At 40.8% G+C, this 27843-nt stretch overlaps 2 protein-coding genes across 6 annotated transcripts in view; one reads left to right on the top strand and one right to left on the bottom strand.

Moving 5' to 3' along the window:
* Positions 1-422: 422 nt before the first annotated feature.
* On the bottom strand, positions 423-24162 carry dcun1d2b (DCN1, defective in cullin neddylation 1, domain containing 2b). 4 transcript variants are annotated; one of them, XM_034192766.1, is made up of 8 exons: positions 24035-24162; positions 16951-16996; positions 15232-15448; positions 14940-15108; positions 13335-13465; positions 11482-11564; positions 5732-5828; positions 447-602 (listed from the first exon to the last, which is right to left on the bottom strand). In XM_034192766.1, exons 3-8 carry the CDS (start codon positions 15284-15286, stop codon positions 523-525), a joined length of 615 nt encoding a protein of 204 aa, XP_034048657.1. In that variant the 5' UTR covers positions 15287-15448; positions 16951-16996; positions 24035-24162; the 3' UTR covers positions 447-522. The 4 variants fall into 4 exon arrangements, with proteins under 4 accessions (XP_034048649.1, XP_034048657.1, XP_034048663.1 ...); XM_034192777.1 differs by lacking the exon at positions 24035-24162 and adding an exon at positions 18753-18807 and having other exon boundaries at positions 523-602; XM_034192758.1 differs by lacking the exons at positions 16951-16996; positions 24035-24162 and adding an exon at positions 18753-18818 and having other exon boundaries at positions 423-602.
* tmco3 (transmembrane and coiled-coil domains 3) overlaps positions 24104-27843 on the top strand; it is a 56265-nt gene continuing 52525 nt past the window's right edge. The window contains exon 1 of one of the 2 annotated variants that reach the window (XM_034192737.1): positions 24104-24243. The gene's annotated coding sequence lies outside the window, so the exon portion shown is untranslated. The remainder of the gene's footprint in view (positions 24244-27843) is intronic. The other variant, XM_034192745.1, reaches the window with a different exon arrangement.

Here is a 27843-nt window from a genome sequence, read left to right as displayed (position 1 = left end):
TAGCTGACCAAAAATAAAAAATGCAGAAATGAACACACAGCACCATCTACCACATAATTATCTGTGCCTCCTGAAAACTCACTGCTATCGTCCCTCCTCACTGTGCAAAAGGTGCAAGTTAGTGAGCCAAGTCCACAGCAGCAAATCCAAGCAACACCCAATGGACACGTGCCAAAGAGTGATGAGTACTGTGGCACCCATTGTTTCCATATTGAAAATCCAAGGTCCTTGCTCGCCAGTCCACTTGCAGTTAATTAAAAAAGAAAGTAAGAAAAAAAAAGTCATTTCTCTGCTGTTGATGAGCCTCTCGACATCCTGTTGGATCTGGTGCTCTAGATCACTTCCAGATCTCATGAGAAGCTGCAGACAGACTGTTTAAAAAAAAAGAAAAAAAAAGTCTGTTTTTGGCTCATCTGTATTTTTTCTTTTCCTTTAAAAAACAAAACAAAAAAACTTCTCCGTTCAAAAAAGAAAACTATGAGAAGCACAAACGCCAAATACAGCATGAAGGCAGGACCAACACTATGTCATTTTGCGCTTGCTTCCGGCTACGATTGGTCGAGCAAACTCCACAAAGTCATCTATCAGCACAGGCCACGCCCCTGAAGGGAGAGGGGGAAAAAAAAAAAAAGATCATGTCAGTAACCTCTCAAATCTAATAATATAATACAGTGACTTAATACAGCAAAGCACTGGAGCTCTGCTCATACATCCACAGGCAGACTCTAGTGGTACAACATGTGAACAATCAGTTTTGACAAGCCAGTTTTTCCCTTAGGAGGAATTTTTCTTGATGTTATTGTGCAAACACAGAAGTGACAGTATCAACCTTTTGTAATATATAAATATATAAAGTATTGACATACCTACAGATCTTCATACAAATTGAGAATTCTTAGTCAAACAGATTAAGGCTTTTACCATATTTTCTGGACTATGTGTCACACCAGCGTACTAGTCGTATCTGTTCTCCATCTTTATTTAAAAGTGCTGTCTTTCAACTTGAGACCATGATTTATTATTTCACTCATTCACCAAGAGCCAGCACATCCTCCTCATTCAGAGCTGCTTCTTGTTTTATGGTGGCTGGTGGTGCATTACTGCCACCTCCTGATCTGGAGTATGGCTCAGGCCTCATTCAGATCAGTATGGAGGAGCAGCTTGTCACGTGTCAATGGTGCCATCTTGTGGACATTGATGACAACGCAGTATATTTTTCATAAGTAGCAGGACCACCAACACATGCATACATGTCAACCTATATGGATTGTCCGTAAATTATATGAATTTTTCCGAGTTTCAGAGTCATACGGACGTACAAATAAAGTCTTACGGATATTCAGGGTTTGGTCTGCAGCAGCTCTGTAATCAACCGTTTCTGCAGCGCGACTCCACTTTGATGCGTGAGCCATTGAAGCAATGCTTCGAACCACTGGCTCATGGATCTTTGATTTGCTGCTCTTCAGAAGCGGCAAGTCCGCTTCTTAACTCCTCTCAAAGCCATTACAATATCGTGAGTCACTTTTGTGTGGATTAAAGTCACTAACTGGGACTCTTGTCATGTTGTAGTCAAGAAACGATAATCGTCCTCTGTTCTGTTGACACAAAATTGCCACTTTAAATAAAATGACACCTCTTTCCAAATGCTGTAATACAGAAAATAAACTACAATCGACTAAAACATTTTTTTTTTCTTCCCAAAATGAGACGTCCTGTATTCTTTATGAATTAAACTGAGCCAGCTGTAAGAGCTCAGCACAGATATATGGAAAGACATTCATGCCAAAATGTCTGAAAGGAAATGCTTTTGACAAAAAAGTTTATTTCTATTTATGTCCAGAGATCAAGGATCCACCATGTAGAGTTTATTATGTCCAAAGTTTAAGGATCCAGTGACCAATTTCATATTTATTTACTTTAAGACTCAATAAAATGTTGTTCAATTTCAATTTAATCAGCTTATAAAGCGCCAAATCACAACAAAAGCCGTCTCAAGGCGCCTCATATAGAACAGTTCAACATAAAAAATTAAAATAAATAAAAATGAAAAAAAATTCAAATACATAATTCAAAACAGAAGTAAAAGAATAAAATAACTATTACTAACTATTCATAAGAAAGATAATAAAAATAGGCTTTAAGGCTTGACTTAAAAATGTCCATAGATTCCAACTGCCTCAAAGTCGCAGGAAGACCATTCCACAGAGCGGGTGCATGATAATTTAAATTCAATTTCAATTTATATAGCGCCAAATCACAACAGAGTTGCCTCAAAGCGCTTCACACAGGTAAGGTCTAACCTTACCAACCCCAGAGCAACAGTGGTAAGGAAAAACTCCCTCTGAGGAAGAAACCTCAAGCAGACCAGACTCAAAGGGGTGACCCTCTGCTTGGGCCATGCTACAAACATAAATTACAGAAACAATTCACGGACAAATATACAAGAATTGCTGTTGGTGCACAGGACAGGAGGGTCGCCAACACAAATACAACTCCCATCTCTGGATGGAGCTGCACCTTAAACAGAGGAAAAAAACAGAATCAGGCATCAGAAAGACAAAAAATACTGTAGAATTTGCCAGCATTAACAACAAGAAAAACAGAAGAATACTAAGGTGATCGCCGGCCGCTAGCCCTAAGCTTCACTAAAAGACCCAGAATTTAGATAAAGTTGAGGCCGAGGCCCGCTCCAATTACTAATAACATGAATTAAAAGAGTAAAAGGCGTAAAACAGAACTGTACCAGTATGCTAGCCATAAGAAAGGGAAAAGAAGTGCGTCTTAAGTCTGGACTTGAAAATCTCCACAGAATCTGACTGTTTTATTGATGCAGGGAGATTATTCCATAGAACAGGGGCACGATAAGAGAAAGCTCTGTGACCCGCAGACTTCTTATTCACCTTAGGGACACAAAGAAGTCCTGCACCCTGAGAACGTAAAGCCCGGGCCGGTACGTAAGGTTTAATTAGGTCAGCTAGGTAGGGAGGTGCCAGTCCATGAATAATGTACACGACATAAATCATTTTTACAGTGCATATGGCCAAGGTATTCATTCTTACATCTACATGTATGTAGCTCTCTGTTCAAACAAAAATCAATTCTGTACCCAATAGCTGTATTTTCACATTTCATATTACCCACATAAACAACTAGCTAGGTAGGGAGGTGCCAGTCCATGAATACTTTTATAGGTTAGTAGCAGAACCTTAAAATCTGATCTCATTGGGACAGGAACCCAGTGAAGGGATGCCAAAATGGGTGTAATGTGGTCGAACTTTCTGCTTCATGTCAAAAGTCTGGCTCCAGCATTTTGAACCAAATGGAGACCCCTAATGCTAGACTGCGGTAAACCAGAAAATAGAACATTGCAGTAGTCCAATCTAGAAGAGATGAATGCATGGATCAGGGTCTCCGCATCAGCCATAGACAGGATGGGACGAATCTTCGCTATATTTCGCAGGTGGAAGAAAGCAGTCCTAGTAATATTTCTAATGTGGAGGCTAAAGGACAATGAAGGATCAAAAATTACCCCAGGGTTCCTCACTTTGTCAGTGTGATATATGACACATGAGCCGAGGCTGAGTGTTAACTGGTCAAATTGATGCCGATGTCTCACTGGACCAAGAACCATCATTTCAGTCTTATCAGAGTTTAAAAGTAGGACGTTTCCAGACATCCAACTTCTCACTGCTGCAAGGCAATCTTCTAAGGATTTTATGTGAACAAGATTACCAGCAGTTATCGGCATGTATAACTGAGTATCATCTGCATAGCAGTGAAAGGTAATCCCAAAATGCCGCAATATGTGCCCAAGAGGTGCTATATAAAGGGAGAAAAGCAAGGGGCCTAAGAAAGACCCCTGTGGAACCCCAAATTTCATGTCACTAAGGTTAGAGGTAGTGTTACTGTACAAACACAGTGAGAACGACTGGTCAAGTATGACGTCAGCCATGCAAGGGCACTCCCAGTAATCCCAAAATGATTCTCCAGCCTATCAAGTAGAATATGATGATCCACTATATCAAATGCAGCACTGAGATCTAACAGCAACAGAACCATAGTGGTGTCCGAATCCATTGTAAGCAGAAGATCATTCACCACTTTAGTGAGAGCCGTCTCTGTGGAATGATATTTTCTAAAAGCAGACTGCAGTGGCTCAAAGAGATTATTCTCAGTAAGATAGTCTACGAGCAGAATATGGGCCAGGAGGCCTATATACAGTGACAAAGTAATATGACTGATTTTTATTCTTCTGACCTTGGCAATGTGTAATATCCTGAGCAGAGCGGAGAACCAGATGCTCAAATGAGTGATATTTGTAACCCCCAACAGCTAATAAGCTAAACCTAGATTTATAAATAAGAGCAACACCCACGCCCTTCTTTGCATCACGAGGGATGTGACTAAATGTATATGCTGGTGGGCAGGCCTCATTTAAGGGGAGGACAGCTGTAGGTTTAAGACAGGTTTCACATAGCCCAATCATATCTAAGTGATGATCAATAATTAGATCATTGATCCACAATGATTTTGAGGACAGTGACCTTATGTTAATGAGACCCAGTCTAAGGACCTCTGTGGGGATGACAGTTGAACTGTTTGGGTTTAGGGGTGGTTCCAGAGTAGCATATATAAGATGCCTAGAAGTAGGTTTAGGTTTGAGACATTCCACGCGTGTTGTAGGTAGCAGACATGAAATCTTTGCTATTGCTGGAACAACCACTGGGCCATCCTCAATTTCAACATCATCCAGTTTGGAAAGCATATCCCTCTATGATTTTTATGGACACGACTACGGACGCAGGCCACAGTCTCAACTTGTTGAAATTCCCTCCCTGGCAAATAAACTGCACTATCACCATAGTGGATTTCTGCACTAAATTCCCCGCTAAGCTAATGGATTCCACACCCACATTTGTCATAAGCCTTGCACATAAGAAAAAGCTCTTTGACCCGCTGACACAGAAAACCTGTAAAGCCTACTTTTAGTACACACACACACACAAAAAAAAAAGATCACAAGAGGTATCGATAAGGAATCGGATCAATAAGCGGAATCGATAATGGTATTGATAAAATCTTATCGATACCCATCCCTAATAAATACAAGGGAGAAGTCAAGGATCATCGACATGCCAGTCTGCAACATCGGCACTGGCGAGGCGATTTTCGATACACTTGATGAAGTTCTGATGTATGTTTTATTTTGTTCATTATATTCGATTTATTTTTCATGATTTTATTAATGTATTTCCATTAGTGACACAGAGTTCTTGTTTCTGTAAAAAATAAATCTGACACATTCAGTTCTAAAAAATTCAGCTTGATGCATGAATACTAGATCTCTATTGTTTGAAATTCAACTGTGGAGGAAATACTAATGATCCTGACTTTAATGTCATTGTGGCAACTCATAATATGTGGACAAAAACCCAGTTATGTGATACTGCTATGCGGTTGTGTGTACTGTAATAAAACTGATTTTGGTGCGATTTGGAGGTTATCAATCAATCAATCAATCAACTTTTTTCTTATATAGCGCCAAATCACAACAAACAGTTGCCCCAAGGCGCTCCGGATTTTGTGCTGATTTTATGGATTTTCTCACTTTGTTATACAGGTGGACCCTCAAAGGGGTTGACATGTATGCACATGTTAAAAAAAAAGTGCAACTTATAGCCCAGAAATTACAGCCCATTATGCTTTCCACATACTGAGTTCATAAACTCACCTTCCTCATCATAATTTGACATGTCATCAGCAATCATATTGCCGAAATCAAGGAGGAGATTCCATGTATCCTTGGGAATTGACCGCTTGTGATGTTCCTGAATGCAATACAACAGGGATGGGGGGGGGGGGGGGGGGAGCTCAAGATCACAATTTGACAAGAACATGGAAATCCCTCTACATTCAAGCCAAATAAATGCCAAATTTGTCTCATATCTGGACTGTATCAGTGAGGTGTTGGAATAAGTCCTGTGGTCAATTTCCAGTTATAGTGTTGTATTATTATTATATTACATTTGCCAAAGAAGTTAGGATTTCAATCATACATTCAGTACAGTTTACTTGTAGTGTTACTACAACATTAATGAACGAGCTATGATGACACTTCATAAAAACCTTTAGTCTTGCCTAATACAGGTAAGCACAAGACTTGGAACAACACTTCAAATTTTTGAGAATGACCATGTAATCAGAATATTTTAAACCTTGTACATAAGGGAGTTTAGTAGAAGAGCAAGTACAGGTATAGTGGGTTAAATGAGATTTAACACATACACTGTATTATGCACAGTTTATATATATGTTTGGAGTGCCTGTGGGCCAGAACGCCTACTTTATTTCCATATAAATGTATTTAAAAAAAATAGTTACAGGTTTATTTCGGTTCTTCTTCACTATGGCAGAATTTCAGTGAGTCAACAGTTTTACATACTGTACTGAAGATACTATACATACTACTTACATACTATACTGAAGATAAATGCCTCGTTACACAGCACCGAAGATTATAGTACACTGCGGAAACTGATGGAGTTACTTGCAAAAGCTTTTGAATGACAAAGTGACCTAATTTAGGTTGAACTGAGGAGCATTTGGCTGGATTGGCCTGGCTGAAGAACCCGTGCTTTCTAGCGCACATCTTCACATCAGGTTCCTATTTAGGAAACATCTTGAAAAGTTTCCTTGTACCATCAGCAACTGTACAATCAAATGTACAAAAATATAAGAAGCTCAGGTCCAACGCAGGACTTGATGAGGTTTTGAAGCAAAGATGCTCCAGAACCTCAGGATCACAACCAAAGCTACATAATGACACGACATGCTCGCGCCTCATCAACATCAAGCAGCACCATATCAGTGCACTTCAGAAATTCATTTCACAACTGCAAAGCACAGCACACACTGTGCATGCCTGTGTTCATGCTGTGCAGCACGAGCAGGTGTGCACTGTGAGCAGTGCTGCACACAGCTTTGAGCTATTCCAAGGGCCGCATATACAACCCCTGGCAAAAATTATGGAATCACCGGCCTCGAAGGATGTTCATTCAGTTGTTTAATTAGGTAGAAAAAAAAAAAGCAGATCACAGACATGACACAAAACTAAAGTCATTTCAAATGGCAACTTTCTGGCTTTAAGAAACACTATAAGAAATCAGGAAAAAAAAAAATTGTGGCAGTCAGTAACGGTTACTTTTTTAGACCAAGCAGAGGGGAAAAAAAAAAAATGGAATCACTCAATTCTGAGGAAAAAATTATGGAATCATGAAAAACAAAAGAACGCTCCAACACATCACTAGTATTTTGTTGCACCACCTCTGGCTTTTATAACAGCTTGCAGTCTCTGAGGTAGGGCTGCAACAAACGATTATTTGGGTAATCGATTAATCTGATGGGGTTTCGACATGATTAATCGATTAATCGGATTAGCGGGGAATTTTTTTAAAAATGTGCCAGGGAAACAATTTTTCTCTCCTTCTATCACTTTATTTAACAGTAAGTCCCTTCGGCTGCTCCCTTGTTTGCACTCGGGGTCGCCACAGCAAATCCAAGGTGGATCTGCATGTTGAATTGGCACAGGTTTTACGCCGGATGCCCTTCCTGACGCAACTCCACATTACATGGAGAAATGTGGCGGGGGTGGGATTTGAACCCGGAACCTTCTGCACTGTAACCGAGTGCATTAACCACTTGGCCACTTGAACATTATTTGAAAACTTAAAATACTTGAAAATCAACAAATTGTCAAATGTGCCTTGGCTGTTGAAATATAAAATAATAAAGAATAAAACAGTTTATAATAAAGAACAAAAATAATTTTCAAATGGCATTGCTTTATCAAAGTGCTGAGTTGCCATAAAACAACATTGAAACATATAAATGTTACGTATATGGTGAAAAAAGAGAGGTATTTTATTGCTGCAAATGAGCAATTAGCATAACCAGTTAACCATAAAACCTAAATCAAAAACTGTAGCCTGACTCATTATATGTGCAACATTCTCTGTATAACTTGTAAACTATGTGGTCGTTTCACTCATCCCACATATACGTATTTCTCTCCTCCTCCTCTCTTTTTCTCTTTCTCCCTTTCTCTCACACACACCGTATTTGAGCAAACTTTGGAAACATGAAGACTTTCAACAGTAAAATAAAGCCTATAAATGAATTTCTGGAGCTATACATCCAGAAGGAGCTCATTTTATATGAAGACTTTGACTGAGTTTTTTTCCGCTGCAGCGTCTGCGGGGAGCCACTTCTGCACAAACAGCCTGGCTGAATTTTTTAAAAACGACCTGAGAGCACGGCAGAGTGTGACGGCGCTGTCAGAACACTGATGGCGCGGCGTCGTTGTTCCACTGTCATGGGAGAACTCGGTGTTATCATGTTTTCTGATTGTCCGCTGCGTAGAGTGTGGCAGGAAAAACTGAAGACGCTTTCTCGCGAGGTGCGAGAAGGATCTGAACGTTTAAAACCAAGAAAAAAAAAAATGCCACTTGACCGGTCGGACAACGATTTAGAGCTATTACTTGTCCTTTCACATTTTACACTTGTCCCGGACAATCATTAATGTCGATGGTAGGCCTTTGACAACATTAATAAAAACTGTTGGTACTGTTCTTTTTTTTCTCTCCCTCTCTGCCCCTCACCTTGCTGCTCTGGGAGACGCGCAGACAGCCTGAGCCTCCCGTGCCATGCGAGGTCCGACTTGCAAATGTTGCAGTTAACAAACGTCTTTGCGTTGTTTAACGTAAAGTGCTCCCACACTTTTAAAGTCTTAACTTTCTTTCGTCTACTTGCATCTGCCATATTCTGTGTAGTTCTACGAAACGTCTGATCTGCTCTGTGCACTGGTCGCTTCTGACGTCATAATCGCTCAGCACAACGCATCGATGACGCAATGTGTTGCCAACGCCTGTTGTAATAGATTTTTATCGATTTTATCGATTCGTTGTTGCAGCCCTACTCTGAGGCATGGACTTAATGAGTGACAAACAGTACTCTTCATCAATCTGGCTCCAACTTTCTCTGATTGCTGTTGCCAGATCAGCTTTGCAGGTTGGAGCCTTGTCATGGACCATTTTCTTCAACTTCCACCAAAGATTTTCAATTAGATTAAGATCCGGACTATTTGCAGGCCATGACATTGACCCTATGTGTCTTTTTGCAAGGAATGTTTTCACAGTTTTTGCTCTATGGCAAGATGCATTATCATCTTGAAAAATGATTTCATCATCCCCAAACATCCTTTCAATTGATGGGATAAGAAAAGTGTCTAAAATATCAACGTAAACTTGTGCATTTATTGATGATGTAATGACAGCCATCTCCCCAGTGCCTTTACCTGACATGCAGCCCCATATCAATGACTGTGGAAATTTACATGTTCTCTTCAGGCAGTCATCTTTATAAATCTCATTGGAACGGCACCAAACAAAAGTTCCAGCATCATCACCTTGCCCAATGCAGATTCGAGATTCATCACTGAATATGACTTTCATCCAGTCATCCACAGTCCACGATTGCTTTTCCTTAGCCCATTGTAACCTTGTTTTTTTCTGTTTAGGTGTTAATGATGGCTTTCATTTAGCTTTTCTGTATGTAAATCCCATTTCCTTTAGGCGGTTTCTTACAGTTCGGTCACAGACGTTGACTCCAGTTTCCTCCCATTCGTTCCTCATTTGTTTTGTTGTGCATTTTCGATTTTGGAGACATATTGCTTTGTTTTCTGTCTTGATGCTTTGATGTCTTCCTTGGTCTACCAGTATGTTTGCCTTTAACAACCTTCCCATGTTGTTTGTATTTGGTCCAGAGTTTAGACACAGCTGACTGTGAACAACCAACATCTTTTGCAACACTGCGTGATGATTTACCCTCTTTTAAGAGTTTGATAATCCTCTCCTTTGTTTCAATTGACATCTCTCGTGTTGGAGCCATGATTCATGTCAGTCCACTTGGTGCAACACCTCTCCAAGGTGTGATCACTCCTTTTTAGATGCAGACTAACGTGCAGATCTGATTTGATGCAGGTGTTAGTTTTGGGGATGAAAATTTACAGGGTAATTCCATAATTTTTTCCTCAGAATTGAGTCCCTCTGCTTGGTCTAAAAAAGTAACCGTTACTGACTGCCACAATTTTTTTTCCTGATTTCTTATAGTGTTTTTTAAAGCCAGAAAGTTGCCATTTGAAATGACTTTAGTTTTGTGTCATGTCTGTGATCTGCTTTTTTCTACAAAATTAAACAACTGAATGAACATCCTCTGAGGCCGGTGATTCCATAATTTTTGCCAGGGGTTGTACATCCAAAATGATGCATTTATTTCATGCGCACAAATTAAGCCATCAAAATGAATTATGTGTCACGTGCAAGCAACATGATTTTCTCTTTCGGCATCTCTACGATCTCCATGGACACCGTATACATCTTGGATGCAGGGTCCATTTAAAGGTGCACAGCTTCCTGCACCCTGCTTTTTTTCTTTTTTTTTTGGCTGCTTTTATTTAAAGTTTCATCAACAATAACATGCATCTCCAAGTCGCACAAAGTCTTTGTGGAAGGCTGATGGACTGGTCACAGGTGAGAGCGTCATTACGTTTGTGTTTTTGACTGCTCCCGTTTTCAGGTTCATACCTTGGTGAGTGTTTAAGTATTAATGCTCTTACACCAGACCGCCTTAAATATTTTGTCAATTTTAAATTGGTCTGATTTTGTGCAAATGACTGCATCCCATAAAACCTCACTCTCTAAAGCTTTAAAATAGTCATACACCAATTCATATAAATCTTTTTTTTTTTTTTTATTAGCTGGTTGTGTTGTCTGCCTAAACTCAAAAGCTGAACAGACTGATCTCCTACAAGGACAGTGAGTTAACAAGAATGTGTATTCTGGCCACACAAAAGACAAACAGTTATGCAAATTCTTTTATTCCTTCTACCATAAGTCTGCTAAATGCATTCCATGCGCATCTTATTGTAGGCCTGGTACCTTGCATCCTGTTTATTGCTGTGTTGTCACTGGTTGGTGCAGATGTTGTGATGTTTGAATGTAGATGTTAGCTGCTGTATTTATTATTCTCATTTTATTCTCTTTTATCATTTATTTATTATTCTATTTATCATGAAATGGGTTGACTGCAAAAATGAATTGCCCTTTTGGGACTAATAAATTACTCTGAATTTAACCAATTCCATTTATTCTTTCAAACTTTCTGGAGGGAATAACACAGTCGCTCCGCTCCGACCAGCTGATTTGCTGCTGCATGAGCGTCTCACACAGAGAGCACAGCTGGCCTAGTCTCCTGCAGAAAGCAGGAGACAAGAGAGACAGAAGCAGCGTGATTCGCTGAAATGTTGCGACTTTTGTAAATGGTGATATAGAGGCCAGCAAAATGATCGTGTTCATTTTTGTATACAGAACGATAAGTCAATATAGTAATTTTCAAAACAAGCCGGGGAATGTATTCTGCACTCACCAGCAGGAAGCGATTCCAGAGATCCAGGAACTTGAAACGACCTGTTAGAACTAGATTCCAGTAGGCCACAGCCATCTCCAGGTCTAGGAAAAAGAATGAATACTTATTTTTGTTTTTTTAAATGGTAGTTTGACTTTAGATTGAGCAGAAACACAAAATTCATACAGTGAGGAAAATAAGTATTTGAACACCCTGCGATTTTGAAAGTTCTCCTACTTACAAATCATGGAGGGATCTGAAATTTTCATCTTAGGTGCATGTCCACTGTGAGAGACATAATCTAAAAAAAAAATAAAAAAATAAAAAAATCCAGAAATCACAATGTATGATTTTTTAATAAGTTATGTGTATGTTACTGCTGCAAATAAGTATTTGAACACCTGTGAAAATCAATGTTAATATTTGGTACAGTAGCCTTTGTTTGCAATCACAGAGGACAAACGTTTCCTGTAGTTTTTCACCAGGTTTGCACACACTGCAGAAAGGATTTTGGTCCACTCCTCCATACAGATCTTCTCTAGATCAGCCAGGTTACTGGGCTGTCGCTGAGAAACACAGAGTTTGAGCTCCCTCCAAAGATTTTCTGTTGAGTTCAGGTCTGGAGACTGGTCAGGCTACTCCAGGACCTTGAAATGCTTCTTACGGAGCCCCTCCTTAGTTGTCCTGGCTGTGTTTGGGGTCATTGTCATGCTGGAAGACCCAGCCATGACCCATCTTCAATGCTCTTACTGAGGGAAGGAGGTTGTTTGCCAAAATCTCGCAATACATGACCCCATCCATCCTCCCTTCAATACGGTGCAGTAGTCCTGTCCCCTTTGCAGAAGAGCACCCCCAGAGTATGATGTTTCCACCCCCATGCTTCACAGTTGAGATGGTTTTCTTGGGGTTGTTCTCATCCTCTAAACATGGTAAGTGGAGTTGATTCCAAAAAGCTCTATTCTGGTCTCATCTGACCACATGACCTTCTCCCATGCTTCCTCTGGATCATCCAGATGGTCACTGGTGAACTTCAAACGGGCCTGGACATGTGCTGTCTTGAGCAGGGGGACCTTGCTGCCCTGCAGGATTTTAAACCATGACAACATCATGTGTTACTAATGTAATCTTTGTGACTGTGGTCACAGCTTTCTTCAGGTCACTGACCAGGTCCTCCTGTGTAGTTCTGAGCTTTCTCAGAATCATCCTTACCCCACAAAGTGAGATCTTGCATGGAATCCCAGATCGAGGGAGATTGACAGTCATCTTGTGTTTCTTCCACTTTCTAATAAATAATCATAATAGTTGTCTTCTACCAAGCTGCTTGCCTGTTGTCCTGTAGTCCATCCCGGCCTTGTGCAGGTCTACAGTTGTGTGCCTGGTGTCCTTAGGCAGCTCTTTGGTCTTGGCTATGGTGGACAGGTTGGAGTGTGATTGATTGTGTGAACAGGTGTCTTTTATACAGGTAACAAGTTCAAACAGGTGCAATTAATACAGGTAAAGAGTGCAGAATAAGAGGGCTTCTTAAAGAAAAATGAACAGGTCTGTGTGAGCCAGAATTCTTGCTGATTGGTAGGTGTTCAAATACTTATTGCAGCAGTAACATACAAATAAAATATTAAATAAAAAATAATACATTGTGATTTCCAGATTTTATTTATTTATTTATTTTTAGATTTTGTCTCTCACAGTGGACATGCAACTAAGATGAAAATTTCAGACCCCTCCATGATTTCTAAGTGGGAGAACTTGCAAAACCGCAGGGTGTTCAAATACTTATTTTCCTCACTGTATGTCATAGTTTTGTTTCAAGTGTTCCAGGTTTAAAATTAGCGATTAAAAATGACATTTTATATCTTTGATTTTCCGAGACTCACCTAAACCCTTCTGGCCGGGGTTCTTGGCAAAGTTGAAGGTAAACTGGTAGAAGTCTTTGAACTTTCCTGTGTCTTTAAGCTCTTGCTCGAGCCTGGGAAGGATTGCTTTGAGCTTTTCTGGACTGTCACAGCTGGAGGACACAAAGAGGACAAACAACTTACAAATCAATTCTACTTACAAACTTGACAAGCTAATTCATTTTGATTCTTTGTTTGACCAATCATCCATATATTCTGGAGTTAAAAACTAAACATACAGTGTGACTCAGTGGAGACCAGTGTAGCTATTTCTGCTTTCTCTTTCCAAAACGCCATCCCCATCAGTGGTGAGGAATCAAACATGCTGCAGTGGCTCGCTCCAGAGGTGGGATTAAGTCACCATTAAGTCACTCTCAAGTCAAGAATCAGCAAGTCTCAAGTCATAATGACCAATTGTTTGCAAGCCAACTTGAGACTTAACTTGGGACTTGCAGATTGATGACTTGAGAATTACTTCGTCCCACCTCTGGTTCGCTCTAAAGCAAACTGTGTAAAACTATGCTCTTACACGGGGTCCCACAGGGTTTAATTTTAGGACCCCTGCTTTTCTCCCTTTACATGCTTCCCCTAGGGTCTATCCTCAGAAAACATGGTGTCACTTTTCATTGTTATGCCGATGACAGCCACATATATGTCCCCCTGAGGAAAAGTGGTGTCTTTTCTCTCAAACCCCTGTTGTCATGTTTGGAAGATATTGAAGCCTGGATGGCGCTAAATTTCCTGGTGATTATGTTTGGCCCTGGGCTCCTGTGTACCCTCCTCTGTTGATTTGGGTCCACTGACATCGTATGCGAAGTGTACCGTTACTAATTTGGGTTTTAAGATGGACAGTGATTTTAAATTGGATTGCCAAATTAGTGCAGTAGTTAGGTCAAGATTCTTTCACCTCAGGCAGCTTGCGAAAGTGAAGCCTTTCCTTGCACATCAGCATTTTGAAACAATAATCCATGCCTTTATTACCTCTTGGCTGGATTACTCAAATGCACTTTATTTTGGAATTAGCCAGTCCTCCCCTTGCACGTCTACAGTTGGTTCAGAACACTGCCGCTTCACTGCTAACTGGAGTACGAAAGAGGGAGCACATTACACCGGTCCTGGCCTCCCTCCACTGGTTGCCTGTGCACTTTAGGGTTCATTTTAAGATTCTTTTATTCATTTTTAAATGGCCTTGCCCCACCCTACCTCTCTGAGCTTCTTCACCCCTACGCCCCTGCACAGTGCCTCTGGTCAGCTGATCGGCTGCTTCTTGATGTACTGAGATCCAAGCAAACGCTCAGAGGGGACTGAGCATTCTCAGTTGCTGCACCTAAAATTTGGATGCCCTACCTGCGCACATCAGGCAGGCCTCCTGTCTGTTTTTAAAACCAATCTTAAAACCCACTTTTATTCACTGGCTTTTAACATAGCATGACATTTCGCTGTGTTCTAGTTGTTTTCATTTGTTCACTGCTGTTTTTTTTTTATAGTTGGGTTGTTTTTATGACCCCCATGTACAGCACTTTGTTTCAGTTGTGGCTCTATTAAAGTGCTTTATAAATAAAGTTGAGCTGAGTAAATATTGCTGACCCTAGCTCTGCCATGCTATCCACAAACTCCTTCCTGCTGAATTCGCACTGTGTGGCTGCTCTGAACTTCCACGCCACCACCAGAATGCTCATACTGGCTGGGTCCAGCATCAGGTCATCACAAAACAGCTGGATCCCATCAATGCCAATTTTATTCTCATCATGAGGGTCTGCAGAGAAGATGAAACAAAACAGAGCTAAAATGTAGCACAAATGACAAAGCAGTGATGTTAAGAAGTGATGTTAAGACGAGTGTTGCTTTGAATGGAAAAAAAAAAAAACACGTCGTTTGCCTTTGTATCTGTTGTAGAGCTGTTCCAGCTTCTTGCGGTCCACTGAAGTTTTCATGGATTCTTTGTAGTAGAGGTCTGGATTTTGAAAGTAGTTGTCGGTGGCTACTTCTAGTTTCCAGTCATTTTGTGTCAGGCAGTACACAGCTGTCCTCTCCCCTGCCTGTGTGAAGGACACGAACTGCCGAACCTTGTCCTTTTGCGACGACTTCAACTTGTGCTGCGACACAGCCCGACATAAAGAGAGACAGTGTAATGTTACTGTCCCACAACATGTTTAATACGCATTTATGGCTGATTTGTGCTGTAGAAGAAAGCACGGTATAAATGACAGAGATGGGAGTGACTACTCAATAAACAGTCCTGACACACGGATGTCACTTCAAAAACGCCCAAAAGACAACACTTCTGTGCTTTTTTTTCTTTTTTTCAATTCCATGTTGTTATCTTTGTGACAGAATGCCTGTCTCTACAGCGACGTTACATCATCGAGCTTTAAGCTATCTGTAGGACTCTTCCCCTTCCCCATCCCATTTGTATTTTACACAGAGGTGCGCTCTTGAAAGCGGTGCGCCGTATGTGTGCCAAAGCAACACAGGTGGTCCAAACACCGCTCACAAAAGCAGAAAACAAATGTCTTCCATCCCATTCATTTTTGTATTTAATGTCACTTTATTTTATAACCTGCACACAGATTACATTTTGTAGTGCGCACTGTACCAAAGCAGAGCAGGTGGCCTGAAGACGCGGTGAGGGAACGTACAGAGCTGAAGCTACCGACATGTAGACGATCACAATTCTGTAGCGGTGACACAGTATGTGTGAACAGACTGATGCAGAAACACTACGTAAGTAAAACCCGTGAATGTCAAATCTCTGCTGTTGCCGGGTCGATAGTAGCCCAAATGCCTCTTTGAGCACCTTCACACCTGAGATAAACATTAGAAAACTTTTCCACAGGATATTATTGACGTGTCTGTTTGCACAGGATTAAATTAACCTGAGCTAATTTTGACGGGTCATTTTACAGGAGGTAAAGGTCACAAGAATCTTCATTGACATGGGAGCGTGCCGTCCGTACAAATGTTAGACATGGCATATTCGGAAGACACCAAAAAACAACAAAAACACTGAGCAACTGTGGTAATACATTACCCCACCTCCCCATGTTAAAACTAATCTTGTCCAAATATGAGTTGGGCCTCCACTTTACTCTGATGTGGGCGAGATCTGCATGTACTGATCAACTGTTAAGATTTGAGCAGCATGTCATGATTTTTTGTCCCATATTTGTTTTTATTACCACGGCTCACCCTGTCGGCTTGACGTCAGTTATGCGCACGGAGTCAGTCACTCCGTCATGAGACATTTCACTTGTGAGCGAGGTTACTTCAGCTGTACCTGCCCGACTGTCATTAAATTTTTTATAGTCATTACTCTTTGGGGTGAAAGTGTCAAAGGTCAACATCACTGGAGAGTACATGGTAAAAATCTTGTGCGCACAATAACTTTTTTCCTAAATGCTCTATTAGCGGCAAACTTGGTATGCATGTTAGGCATGGTGGACCCATAAAAGCATGTTTATTTAGTGGTGAAAAGGTCAAAGATCAAAATCGTAGCGTAACATACTCTTTTAAAGGGTAAGTTCACTCTTTTTATATATTACAATTTTAGCAATATTAAAACATGATTAGTAATCAAGCCTCTGAATGCTCTACTCACCTTTGACAAATGTGTTGTACGAGGGAAATCCTTTTTCCACAATTTGCTGAAAAGAAAATACATGGGTATCAAAAATGCACCAGCAGTAGAGCTCTGAATTCACTCCAAACTGCACAGTTCCAACCTTTAAAACTGTGTTGGGCATTTATTAACGTATTTTGCATTTTATGTTTACTGACAACATGTATTGCCGCCGGTGTTATGAAACTAATGTTGGAAACATTTATGGTGCACTCCATCCGTCATAAACAAACTGAATAGTTTGTGCTTGGGGGGTGATACACAGAGCTGCGTACGATCAGTGGCTGTTAATCGTTTACATGTTTCTTGTGCCTGCACACTGCCTGAGTGAAAAAATATCCCTGGTCACAGCGCATGACCGGCTTTGCTCGTGAGGTTATCACAATGGCTTGTATTTCTTCAGATATTTACACCACTAACATGTTGTGTTTCTTTTTTGGGGGGGGTAGGGGTCCTTTTAAACTAGTCGTCAACATTATTTCGTTGCCATTTTGAGCATTTGCCTCACCCCGTTCACACTCATGGATCAACTTTCTATAGCTAGAAAGTTTTTTTGGTTTCTCCCTTTTTACTCGGGGTCGCCACAGTGGATCAGATATGAATCTGAATAGAACTTTTTCTGCTACGTGACATGGAGTACAGGCACTGGTGGTCCTGACACAGGAACCTTTGGTTTTCAAAGAAAGTGTACTAACTTGTATTTATGTTCTCCCCCGCCTTTGATACTATGTGTGCTTCTTACCCTGTGTGCTGCTATACAATGCTGCTGGAACTTCAATTCCCCTCAGGGAGTCTTTCCAAGGGATCAATAAAGTTGTATCTAATCTAATCACTTTCAAAAACTTTTTCTTTCCAGTGAAGTACGTCAAAGATGAGTAGGTCACCCAGGAGCTTGATGTTTTAGAACTAGGGTTGATATTAGGGGGCAGAAGGTCATCTTATCTTGGAAGCACCATCCTTAAATCATTGTACAGACAGACTTACATTGATTTATATTTGTAACTTTGTTGTTTTTTTGTCTGCTTAAAATATTTATGTACCAGTCATTTTTATTTTTTTACAACTAAAAACATTTTTTCCTCCTACTCACTACAAAATGCTACATCATTAACCATACACCTCCCCTATATTAGATTATCCTGTGTGTCCCCCTATATGTTCCAACCTATATTTAGCTTCGTAATGCATGTCTTATTGTGGCAAAAGATAGTGTTCGATCTCTCATTTAAAAACATCGTTGTAGCAAAGCTGCTGTGCACACAGTCACAAAATAATAAGTGACTATTTCTGCAAGCGGTGCATGTGTGCAGGTTTTTTTTTTTTTTTTAAGTATCATAAGATGCATGCAGAGGCGCAGCTGCACGTGTGTTTTGTTTTGTTTTTCCCAGAGAAAGCAAAACTGCACGCCTTAATGTTCCATTTGCGTTTCAAAACAACACCTCGCAGAGTTCATTTAACCTTCAGGTCTGGAGCTGCGAGCCACACGGTGGTCGGTGCCAGGCCAAGAGCGACCCGCACGGGCTGGCATCCAGCAGCAGCACAGCCAAGCGTCCAAAAAGGGAAAGGTGCGGGCGTCCGATCTCAAAATACAAACTGACCTTCCATTTCCCTCCCGTTACCGACACATCACTCTGTGACAATGCACCACTTGGCGCAGGACACCGTGGTCCCGCAAATCTGTGCGTGCCCACGCGACTTACACTCTTGTCGCGCCACACGTACTCGTTAAAAATAACGCGAACAGCCAACTGTGCTTGTTTGCCATTTATAATCTTACCTACCATTTTATCTCACGCCGTTTTGGCCAAGTTGAGTTCCAATTACTCCCCTGATGCGCATGCGCTAAAGCACTGCGCTACATCGGTGGGAACTGGAATCATGGGATTTGTAGTTCTCCAAACAAAAGCCTGAGGCACGTGGGTGACTTAAAAGGACAGTATCAGTGTCCAAAAAAAGGCAATTTTCAATTAATTCAGTACTCCACTGGTAGATGCCTTATTAACACAATGTAATTCGTTTTATAGTAGTTTATTTGACAATGGGATTTCTCTCATACAGTGCAAGCAGAGCATTCCGAAGCTTGATTTTGAGCAATGTTTTAATATAACTACGCTTGAAAAACAGTGAACTAAGCCTTTCCAGAAAGATAGATATTAAACTAAAAAGGCACTCGGAGAGCACATACCTCCATCAAAGGCCATGTGTTTCTGGATCCAAAATATGTTCCAGATCAAATTCAAAATAAGATCCTCAATTTTCTAGGACATTATCCACCGGCGTGAGATCCACATTATCCACCAAATATTTGCTCATTTTGAAATGGATGCCTGCAACACATTTCAAAAAAAGCTGTGACAGTGGTATGTTTACCACTGTGTTACATCACCTTTCCTTCTAACAATACTTATTAAGCATTTGGGAACTGAGGACACTAACTGTTGAAGCTTTGTAGGTGGAATTCTTTCCCATTCTTGCTTGTTGTATGACTTCAGTTGTTCAGCAGTCCGGGGTCTCCGTTGTTGTATTTTGCGCTTCATAATGCGCCACACATTTTCAATGGGCGACAGGTCTGGACTGCAGGCAGGCCAGTCTAGTACCTGCACTCTTTTACTATGAAGCCATGCTGTTGTAACATGTGCAGAATGTGGCTTGGCATTATCTTGCAGAAATAAGCAGGGACGTTCTTGAAAAAGATGTTGCTTGGATGGCAGCATGTGTTGCTCCAAAATATGGATGTACCTTTCAGCATTGATGGTGCCATCACAGATGTGTAAGTTGTCCATGCCATGAGCACTAACACACCCCCATACCATCACAGATGCTGGCTTTTGAACTTTGCGCTGGTAACAATCTGGATGGTCTTTTTCCTCTTTTGTCTAGAGGACACAATGTCCATGATTCCCAAAAACAATTTGCTTGCTTTGTTAAACAAAGCTTTGTTTTAATTAAACAGTCGGATTCCCCTGGTCCGCTGGTTGCTGTATTCTGAGGTAATTGGAGTGTAAACATAATTGCCCTTTTTTGGGATCAATAAAGTTGTCTGAAGTCTGATGTTTTCTTACACAGAGCACTACAAATGCTACTGTGTGTGCACAGGATATAATTTGTTTGCATGACTTGATGCGTTCTGGCACTTGATTACTTTGTGCACTGTGGCAAGTTGAGCCAGCCCAGAGAACACTACATTGAAAGTGAACCTGAGTGCGAGAAGTTTTTATTTTGTTTATGTGGGTAATATGAAATGTGAAAATACAGCTATTGGGCACAGAATTGATTTTGTTAGAACAGAGAGCTACATACATGCAGATGTAAGAATGAATACCTTGGCTATATGCACTGTAAAAATTATTTATATCATGTACATTATTCATGGACTGGCACCTCCCTACCTAGCTGACCTAATTAAACCTTACGTACCGGCCCAGGCTTTACGTTCTCAGGGTGCAGGACTACTTTGTGTCCCTAGGGTGAATTAAGAAGTCTGCGGGTCACAGAGCTTTCGCTTATCGTGCCCCTGTTCTGTGGAATGGTCTCCCTGCGTCAATAAAACAATCAGATTCTGTGGAGACTTTCAAGTCCAGACTTAAGACGCACTTCTTTTCCCTTTCATATGGCTAGCATACTGGTACAGTTTTGTTTTACGCCTTTTACTCTTTTAATTCATGTTATTAGTAATTGGAGCGTGCCGCGGCCTCAACTTTACCTAAATTCTGGGTCTTTTAATGAAGCTTAGGGCTAGCGGCCGGCGATCACCTTAGTATTTCTTCTGTTTTTCTTGTTGTTTAATGCTGGCAAATTCTACAGTATTTTTTGTCTTTCTGATGCCTGATTCTGTTTTCTCTGTTTAAGGTGCAGCTCCATCCAGAGATGGGAGTTGTATTTGTGTTGGCAACCCTCCTGTCCTGTGCACCAACAGCAATACTTGTATATTCGTCCGTGAATTGTTTCTGTAATTTATGTTTGTAGCATGGCCCAAGCAGAGGGTCACCCCTTTGAGTCTGGTCTGCTTGAGGTTTCTTCCTCAGCGGGAGTTTTTCCTTACCACTGTTGCACTGGGGGTTGGTAAGGTTAGACCTTACCTGTGTGAAGCGCCTTGAGGCAACTCTGTTGTGATTTGGTGCTATATAAAGGAAAATAAATTGAAATTGCACACAAATGAATCAAACTGTCGGACCAAATCATATGTTATATAACACCTAAATCGTTGCTTGTCATTTTATTGGTGTTTTGTATGTCCTGTGATATGGACTGTTCATACAATTTGCCATTGTGTTCCATTTACTGTGAAATTTTGGTTCTATACGGTTTGTGCTATTGCACTCTGTGAACACTGCACACTCATACTAGCAGCTACGGCACTTAAGCGCCGGTCACAATCCACCGCACTTTTTTTTTTTTGCCGTATGTTTTCTGCGGATGCCATGGCCACTACATTTTTGTGAAAACGTACGGAGGCAGTAGCAAGAGGAGGGAGGGAGTACGTTCAACGCACGTCTCTAGGAGTGTAAAGCAGTGTGTGTGTGTGTGTGTGTGTGTGTGTGTGTGTGTGTGTGTGTGTGGGGTCGGCTTTTCTTTTGATGTGTGTGTTATAAGCGGGACCGGAGCGGCAGGTGTTTTTCGGCGTCGGCGATGCATGAGCATGTCCAGCCTGCAGCGGTCAGTTGTACGAGTGTTTACTTGCCTCGAAAAGTTACAGCTAGTTATCAGACTGAAGCTGTGGAGTGTGTGTGTTGCTGAAGTTTGGAAATAATGTCCAAGTTCAAGTGAGAAGCTGCATCGTGCAAGTCTGTCGGCCTCCCCACATCAGAGTTAGTGAAAAGTCACACACGGTGTGAAACACTGATAGAGGAATATATTCACTACACACTTGATTACCAGCTTTTTAAATTTCAACTTAATTCTAATTTATATATGTCTATCACAATCTTCAATATCTGATACCTACAATTTAATTCCATAGTATGTGGTGAGTAGCCTACTGCCTCCGTACGGATTTGGTTAATTCAATAGTAATTGAATGAAAATGTGCTGCTTTGAATCCGTACTGAGGCAGTACTCACAACGTGCGTCATCTGTACTGCTGGTGAATCCGCAGCCTGACCGCTGCGAAAGTTCTGCATGCACTAAAACCTCTACGGCGTGTCTGCGTGCTCCTAAATTCGTACTGAGGCAGTACTTATGACGTACGGATCTCCAAATTTAGCCCACGTTTTTGCAAGTAGACTGCACGCAAGTGCAAGTACGGCGGGTTGTGACCACGGCTTTAGCTTAAAAACAAACATGGTGAGGTTTGTTTTGATGACAATAATTTAAAGAAGCTTATTGATGGTCAAGTATGCCATAAACTGTCTGGAGGTAATTGCAATATTCGCTGGACGTCTTTAGCTGAAATGCAAGCACTGTCGGATGAAGAGCTCGATAAATTTCTGTCACAATTTTTGCTGGACTCAGGAAAGCAGACGGCAGTCTGTATACTAAGAAGTCATTGCACGGCATGAGGTACGGACAACATCGCCAGGATTGTTTTTGAACAATCTGACTGTTGTTGCAAGTTGACTGAGAACAATTCTGGATTGGACTGGACTGCTATTTAAAGTTTGTGTTGGACTGTTTGGAACGTCTTCACCTCAAAGAACCAGTGGTGCACACTAAAGTGTAAGTGCCTTTTCTCTTGTTTATAAATTAATAAAATATCAAATGAGAAGGATCTATTTTACACGTTATATGAAACAAATAATGAATGTATTTTCATTCATGCAAGGAAAGAATATTTTATGAGGTGAAAGTTGAAATGTTCCATTCAACGAAGCAATTCATTATTTGTATATTGTGTACATGCAATTGCTTTTTTAGTGCTATACAATTTTTTTTTCTGTGGCAACTTCAGGATTCTGTAAGTGGTAATACACTCATGTGCACACCTTGGTAGCTGGGTTCTTTAAAGGTACACAGCTCCTCCACCCCCACCCCATGCTTTTCTTTTGGCTGCTCTCCATCAGGTTTCAACAATGGAAACATGCAACAAATTCCTCAAGGAGAGGCAATAATCAATGTTCCAGGATTTTCATTGACAGACACCATATTGTTTCCAATGCCAGAGTGATTGCACATTGCATTAATCACATCAAACACATCTCAATGTAGTGGGTTGGTGGGTGCATGCTCCCCCTCCCCCCATTTAAAAGTAAATTTATTTAAATAACTTTTCAAGTGTGTTTTCTCGATGTAAATTAGCCCTATTGGGTGACAATAGGCAGGGGCGGATATACAGGAATTTGACTACATTTGGGTCCTTTAGAACCTAGTAAACAGTATACAGCCTGAGTGTGTTTTCACCGAGTGAACAGTCGCGGAAGTACAAAATCTTGCCTTCGGATTCGCCACTTCGCCGGAAGTGACATGTCAGTCACCCTCAAGAATGGGGATTTCCAATGGACTGCACTCAGAAATAATGTTTGAAATCTGTAGTTGCCGCCACTCTCAGTACGTAGGCACTCTAGCCTGGAAATGTATCTGAAGCCAGATTAAAAATGAGTTAATAATAAACTGGGCCGTGTCCGGCCCCCGAGCCGCCAGTCGTCCATATATGTTCATTCAAACTGCTACATAAAAGTAGTTCAGTTTACTGGACACAAAGGGCAGAGACATAAAACCCCGTGATTTTGTGACAAATCCTAGCACTAGTTTCACTTTATAGACAAATTTTAGAACTGTCCAAATAAAAAAAAACAAAAAAACAAAAGGAATGCACCTGACACAGCCGATTAGCTAAACAACATGTGGAAAAACTACAACTCCCATGTCAAACCTGATAAAGACGCTACTTGCCGCTGCGGTGACACTTTGCTAATGTTGTTATGTAGCCGTGCAGCTAAATGTTAGCGAAGTTTTAGCTTTAACGCTGCTGTGTCATTGGGGGAACGTGTGGACTCAGCTGGCTGGAGCAGGTCTGACAGCTAAACTTAGCTTTACTCAGCCCACATAGTGCCGAAGAAAAAACAAGTTTAACGTCATACACAGAATAGCCATCTTGAAGAGGAGTTCGGGCTCCGTCGTTTCTTACCTGATAGAAGTAGCTACAACATTAGCTTGCCCTGCTAGCTGCTAATGAGGTCGGAGTAAACATGAAGTTGGTTCCAGCAGCAGCAGCTATGTGGCAGAGGAGGAGAAGGAGGAGGGGAGCAAGAGGTGCTGGTGCCCGACAACAGCGTGATTGTTCCCTTTATGTTCAGCGGAGGAGCTCAGAAGCAGCACGGTGCTGATATTTGGGAGGTATTTGGGAGTCTTTTTGTTTGCGCTGTGTGTCTGTCAACTTCCACAATTTGTTTGAAAGGTCATTTCTGTGTGTGTATTACGCTTTTGTTCTCCTTCCCTTCCTCAGTGTTTACGTCGAACCGACAGCATTTATAATTTAAATGTGCATGACTTGTTTTAAGATTAGTGTCCATGGAGAAAGAGAATTAGATATTTTGTAGTCTTCAGCACTTCTGTGACCAGCGTCTTAAGAGGAAGAAATGTGTTTACGTTTCATTTTTCAGATCGAGTTGAAAAGTCTTGTGCAAAAGTCTGGATTACAAGTCAGATATTATACAAGTTAGTGCAATGTAAGAATATTTCATTCGGTGAAAGATCAATCAATCAATCAATTTTTTTTATATAGCGCCAAATCACAACAAACAGTTGCCCCAAGGCGCTTTATATTGTAAGGCAAGGCCATACAATAATTATGTAAAACCCCAACGGTCAAAACGACCCCCTGTGAGCAAGCACTTGGCTACAGTGGGAAGGAAAAACTCCCTTTTAACAGGAAGAAATCTCCAGCAGAACCAGGCTCAGGGAGGGGCAGTCTTCTGCTGGGACTGGTTGGGGCTGAGGGAGAGAACCAGGAAAAAGACATGCTGTGGAGGGGAGCAGAGATCAATCACTAATGATTAAATGCAGAGTGGTGCATACAGAGCAAAAAGAGAAAGAAACAGTGCATCATGGGAACCCCCCAGCAGTCTACGTCTATAGCAGCATAACTAAGGGATGGTTCAGGGTCACCTGATCCAGCCCTAACTATAAGCTTTAGCAAAAAGGAAAGTTTTAAGCCTAATCTTAAAAGTAGAGAGGGTGTCAGTCTCCCTGATCTGAATTGGGAGCTGGTTCCACAGGAGAGGAGCCTGAAAGCTGAAGGCTCTGCCTCCCATTCTACTCTTACAAACCCTAGGAACTACAAGTAAGCCTGCAGTCTGAGAGCGAAGCGCTCTATTGGGGTGATATGGTACTACGAGGTCCCTAAGATAAGATGGGACCTGATTATTCAAAACCTTATAAGTAAGAAGAAGAATTTTAAATTCTATTCTAGAATTAACAGGAAGCCAATGAAGAGAGGCCAAGATGGGTGAGATATGCTCTCTCCTTCTAGTCCCCGTCAGTACTCTAGCTGCAGCATTTTGAATTAACTGAAGGCTTTTTAGGGAACTTTTAGGACAACCTGATAATAATGAATTACAATAGTCCAGCCTAGAGGAAATAAATGCATGAATTAGTTTTTCAGCATCACTCTGAGACAAGACCTTTCTGATTTTAGAGATATTACGTAAATGCAAAAAAGCAGTCCTACATATTTGTTTAATATGCGCTTTGAATGACATATCCTGATCAAAAATGACTCCAAGATTTCTCACAGTATTACTAGAGGTCAGGGTAATGCCATCCAGAGTAAGGATCTGGTTAGACACCATGTTTCTAAGATTTGTGGGGCCAAGTACAATAACTTCAGTTTTATCTGAGTTTAAAAGCAGGAAATTAGAGGTCATCCATGTCTTTATGTCTGTAAGACAATCCTGCAGTTTAGCTAATTGGTGTGTGTCCTCTGGCTTCATGGATAGATAAAGCTGGGTATCATCTGCGTAACAATGAAAATTTAAGCAATACCGTCTAATAATACTGCCTAAGGGAAGCATGTATAAAGTGAATAAAATTGGTCCTAGCACAGAACCTTGTGGAACTCCATAATTAACTTTAGTCTGTGAAGAAGATTCCCCATTTACATGAACAAATTGTAATCTATTAGACAAATATGATTCAAACCACCGCAGCGCAGTGCCTTTAATACCTATGGCATGCTCTAATCTCTGTAATAAAATTTTATGGTCAACAGTATCAAAAGCAGCACTGAGGTCTAACAGAACAAGCACAGAGATGAGTCCACTGTCCGAGGCCATAAGAAGATCATTTGTAACCTTCACTAATGCTGTTTCTGTACTATGATGAATTCTAAAACCTGACTGAAACTCTTAAAATAGACCATTCCTCTGCAGATGATCAGTTAGCTGTTTTACAACTACCCTTTCAAGAATTTTTGAGAGAAAAGGAAGGTTGGAGATTGGCCTATAATTAGCTAAGATAGCTGGGTCAAGTGATGGCTTTTTAAGTAATGGTTTAATTACTGCCACCTTAAAAGCCTGTGGTACATAGCCAACTAACAAAGATAGATTGATCATATTTAAGATCGAAGCATTAAATAATGGTAGGGCTTCCTTGAGCAGCCTGGTAGGAATGGGGTCTAATAAACATGTTGATGGTTTGGATGAAGTAACTAATGAAAATAACTCAGACAGAACAATCGGAGAGAAAGAGTCTAACCAAATACCGGCATCACTGAAAGCAGCCAAAGATAACGATACATCTTTGGGATGGTTATGAGTAATTTTTTCTCTAATAGTTAAAATTTTGTTAGCAAAGAAAGTCATGAAGTCATTACTAGTTAAAGTTAATGGAATACTCAGCTCAATAGAGCTCTGACTCTTTGTCAGCCTGGCTACAGTGCTGAAAAGAAACCTGGGGTTGTTCTTATTTTCTTCAATTAGTGATGAGTAGAAAGATGTCCTAGCTTTACGGAGGGCTTTTTTATAGAGCAACAGACTCTTTTTCCAGGCTAAGTGAAGATCTTCTAAATTAGTGAGACGCCATTTCCTCTCCAACTTACGGGTTATCTGCTTTAAGCTACGAGTTTGTGAGTTATACCACGGAGTCAGACACTTCTGATTTAAAGCTCTCTTTTTCAGAGGAGCTACAGCATCCAAAGTTGTCTTCAATGAGGATGTAAAACTATTGACGAGATACTCTATCTCCCTTACAGAGTTTAGGTAGCTACTCTGCACTGTGTTGGTATATGGCATTAGAGAACATAAAGAAGGAATCATATCCTTAAACCTAGTTACAGCGCTTTCTGAAAGACTTCTAGTGTAATGAAACTTATTCCCCACTGCTGGGTAGTCCATCAGAGTAAATGTAAATGTTATTAAGAAATGATCAGACAGAAGGGAGTTTTCAGGGAATACTGTTAAGTCTTCTATTTCCATACCATAAGTCAGAACAAGATCTAAGATATGATTAAAGTGGTGGGTGGACTCATTTACTTTTTGAGCAAAGCCAATAGAGTCTAATAATAGATTAAATGCAGTGTTGAGGCTGTCATTCTCAGCATCTGTGTGGATGTTAAAATCGCCCACTATAATTATCTTATCTGAGCTAAGCACTAAGTCAGACAAAAGGTCTGAAAATTCACAGAGAAACTCACAGTAACGACCAGGTGGACGATAGATAACAAATGAAACTGGTTTTTGGGACTTCCAATTTGGATGGACAAGACTAAGAGACAAGCTTTCAAATGAATTAAAGCTCTGTCTGGGTTTTTGATTAATTAATAAGCTGGAATGGAAGCTTGCTGCTAATCCTCCGCCTCGGCCCGTGCTACGAGCATTCTGACAGTTAGTGTGACTCGGGGGTGTTGACTCATTTAAACTAACATATTCATCCTGCTGTAACCAGGTTTCTGTTAGGCAGAATAAATCAATATGTTGATCAATTATTATATCATTTACC

Source organism: Thalassophryne amazonica, chromosome 2 (genome assembly GCF_902500255.1).
Source record: "Thalassophryne amazonica chromosome 2, fThaAma1.1, whole genome shotgun sequence".
In the NCBI taxonomy this organism is placed as follows: domain Eukaryota; kingdom Metazoa; phylum Chordata; class Actinopteri; order Batrachoidiformes; family Batrachoididae; genus Thalassophryne; species Thalassophryne amazonica.
The sequence above is the reverse complement of the archived record's forward strand: the minus strand, read 5'-3'. Positions and strand labels throughout refer to the sequence as shown.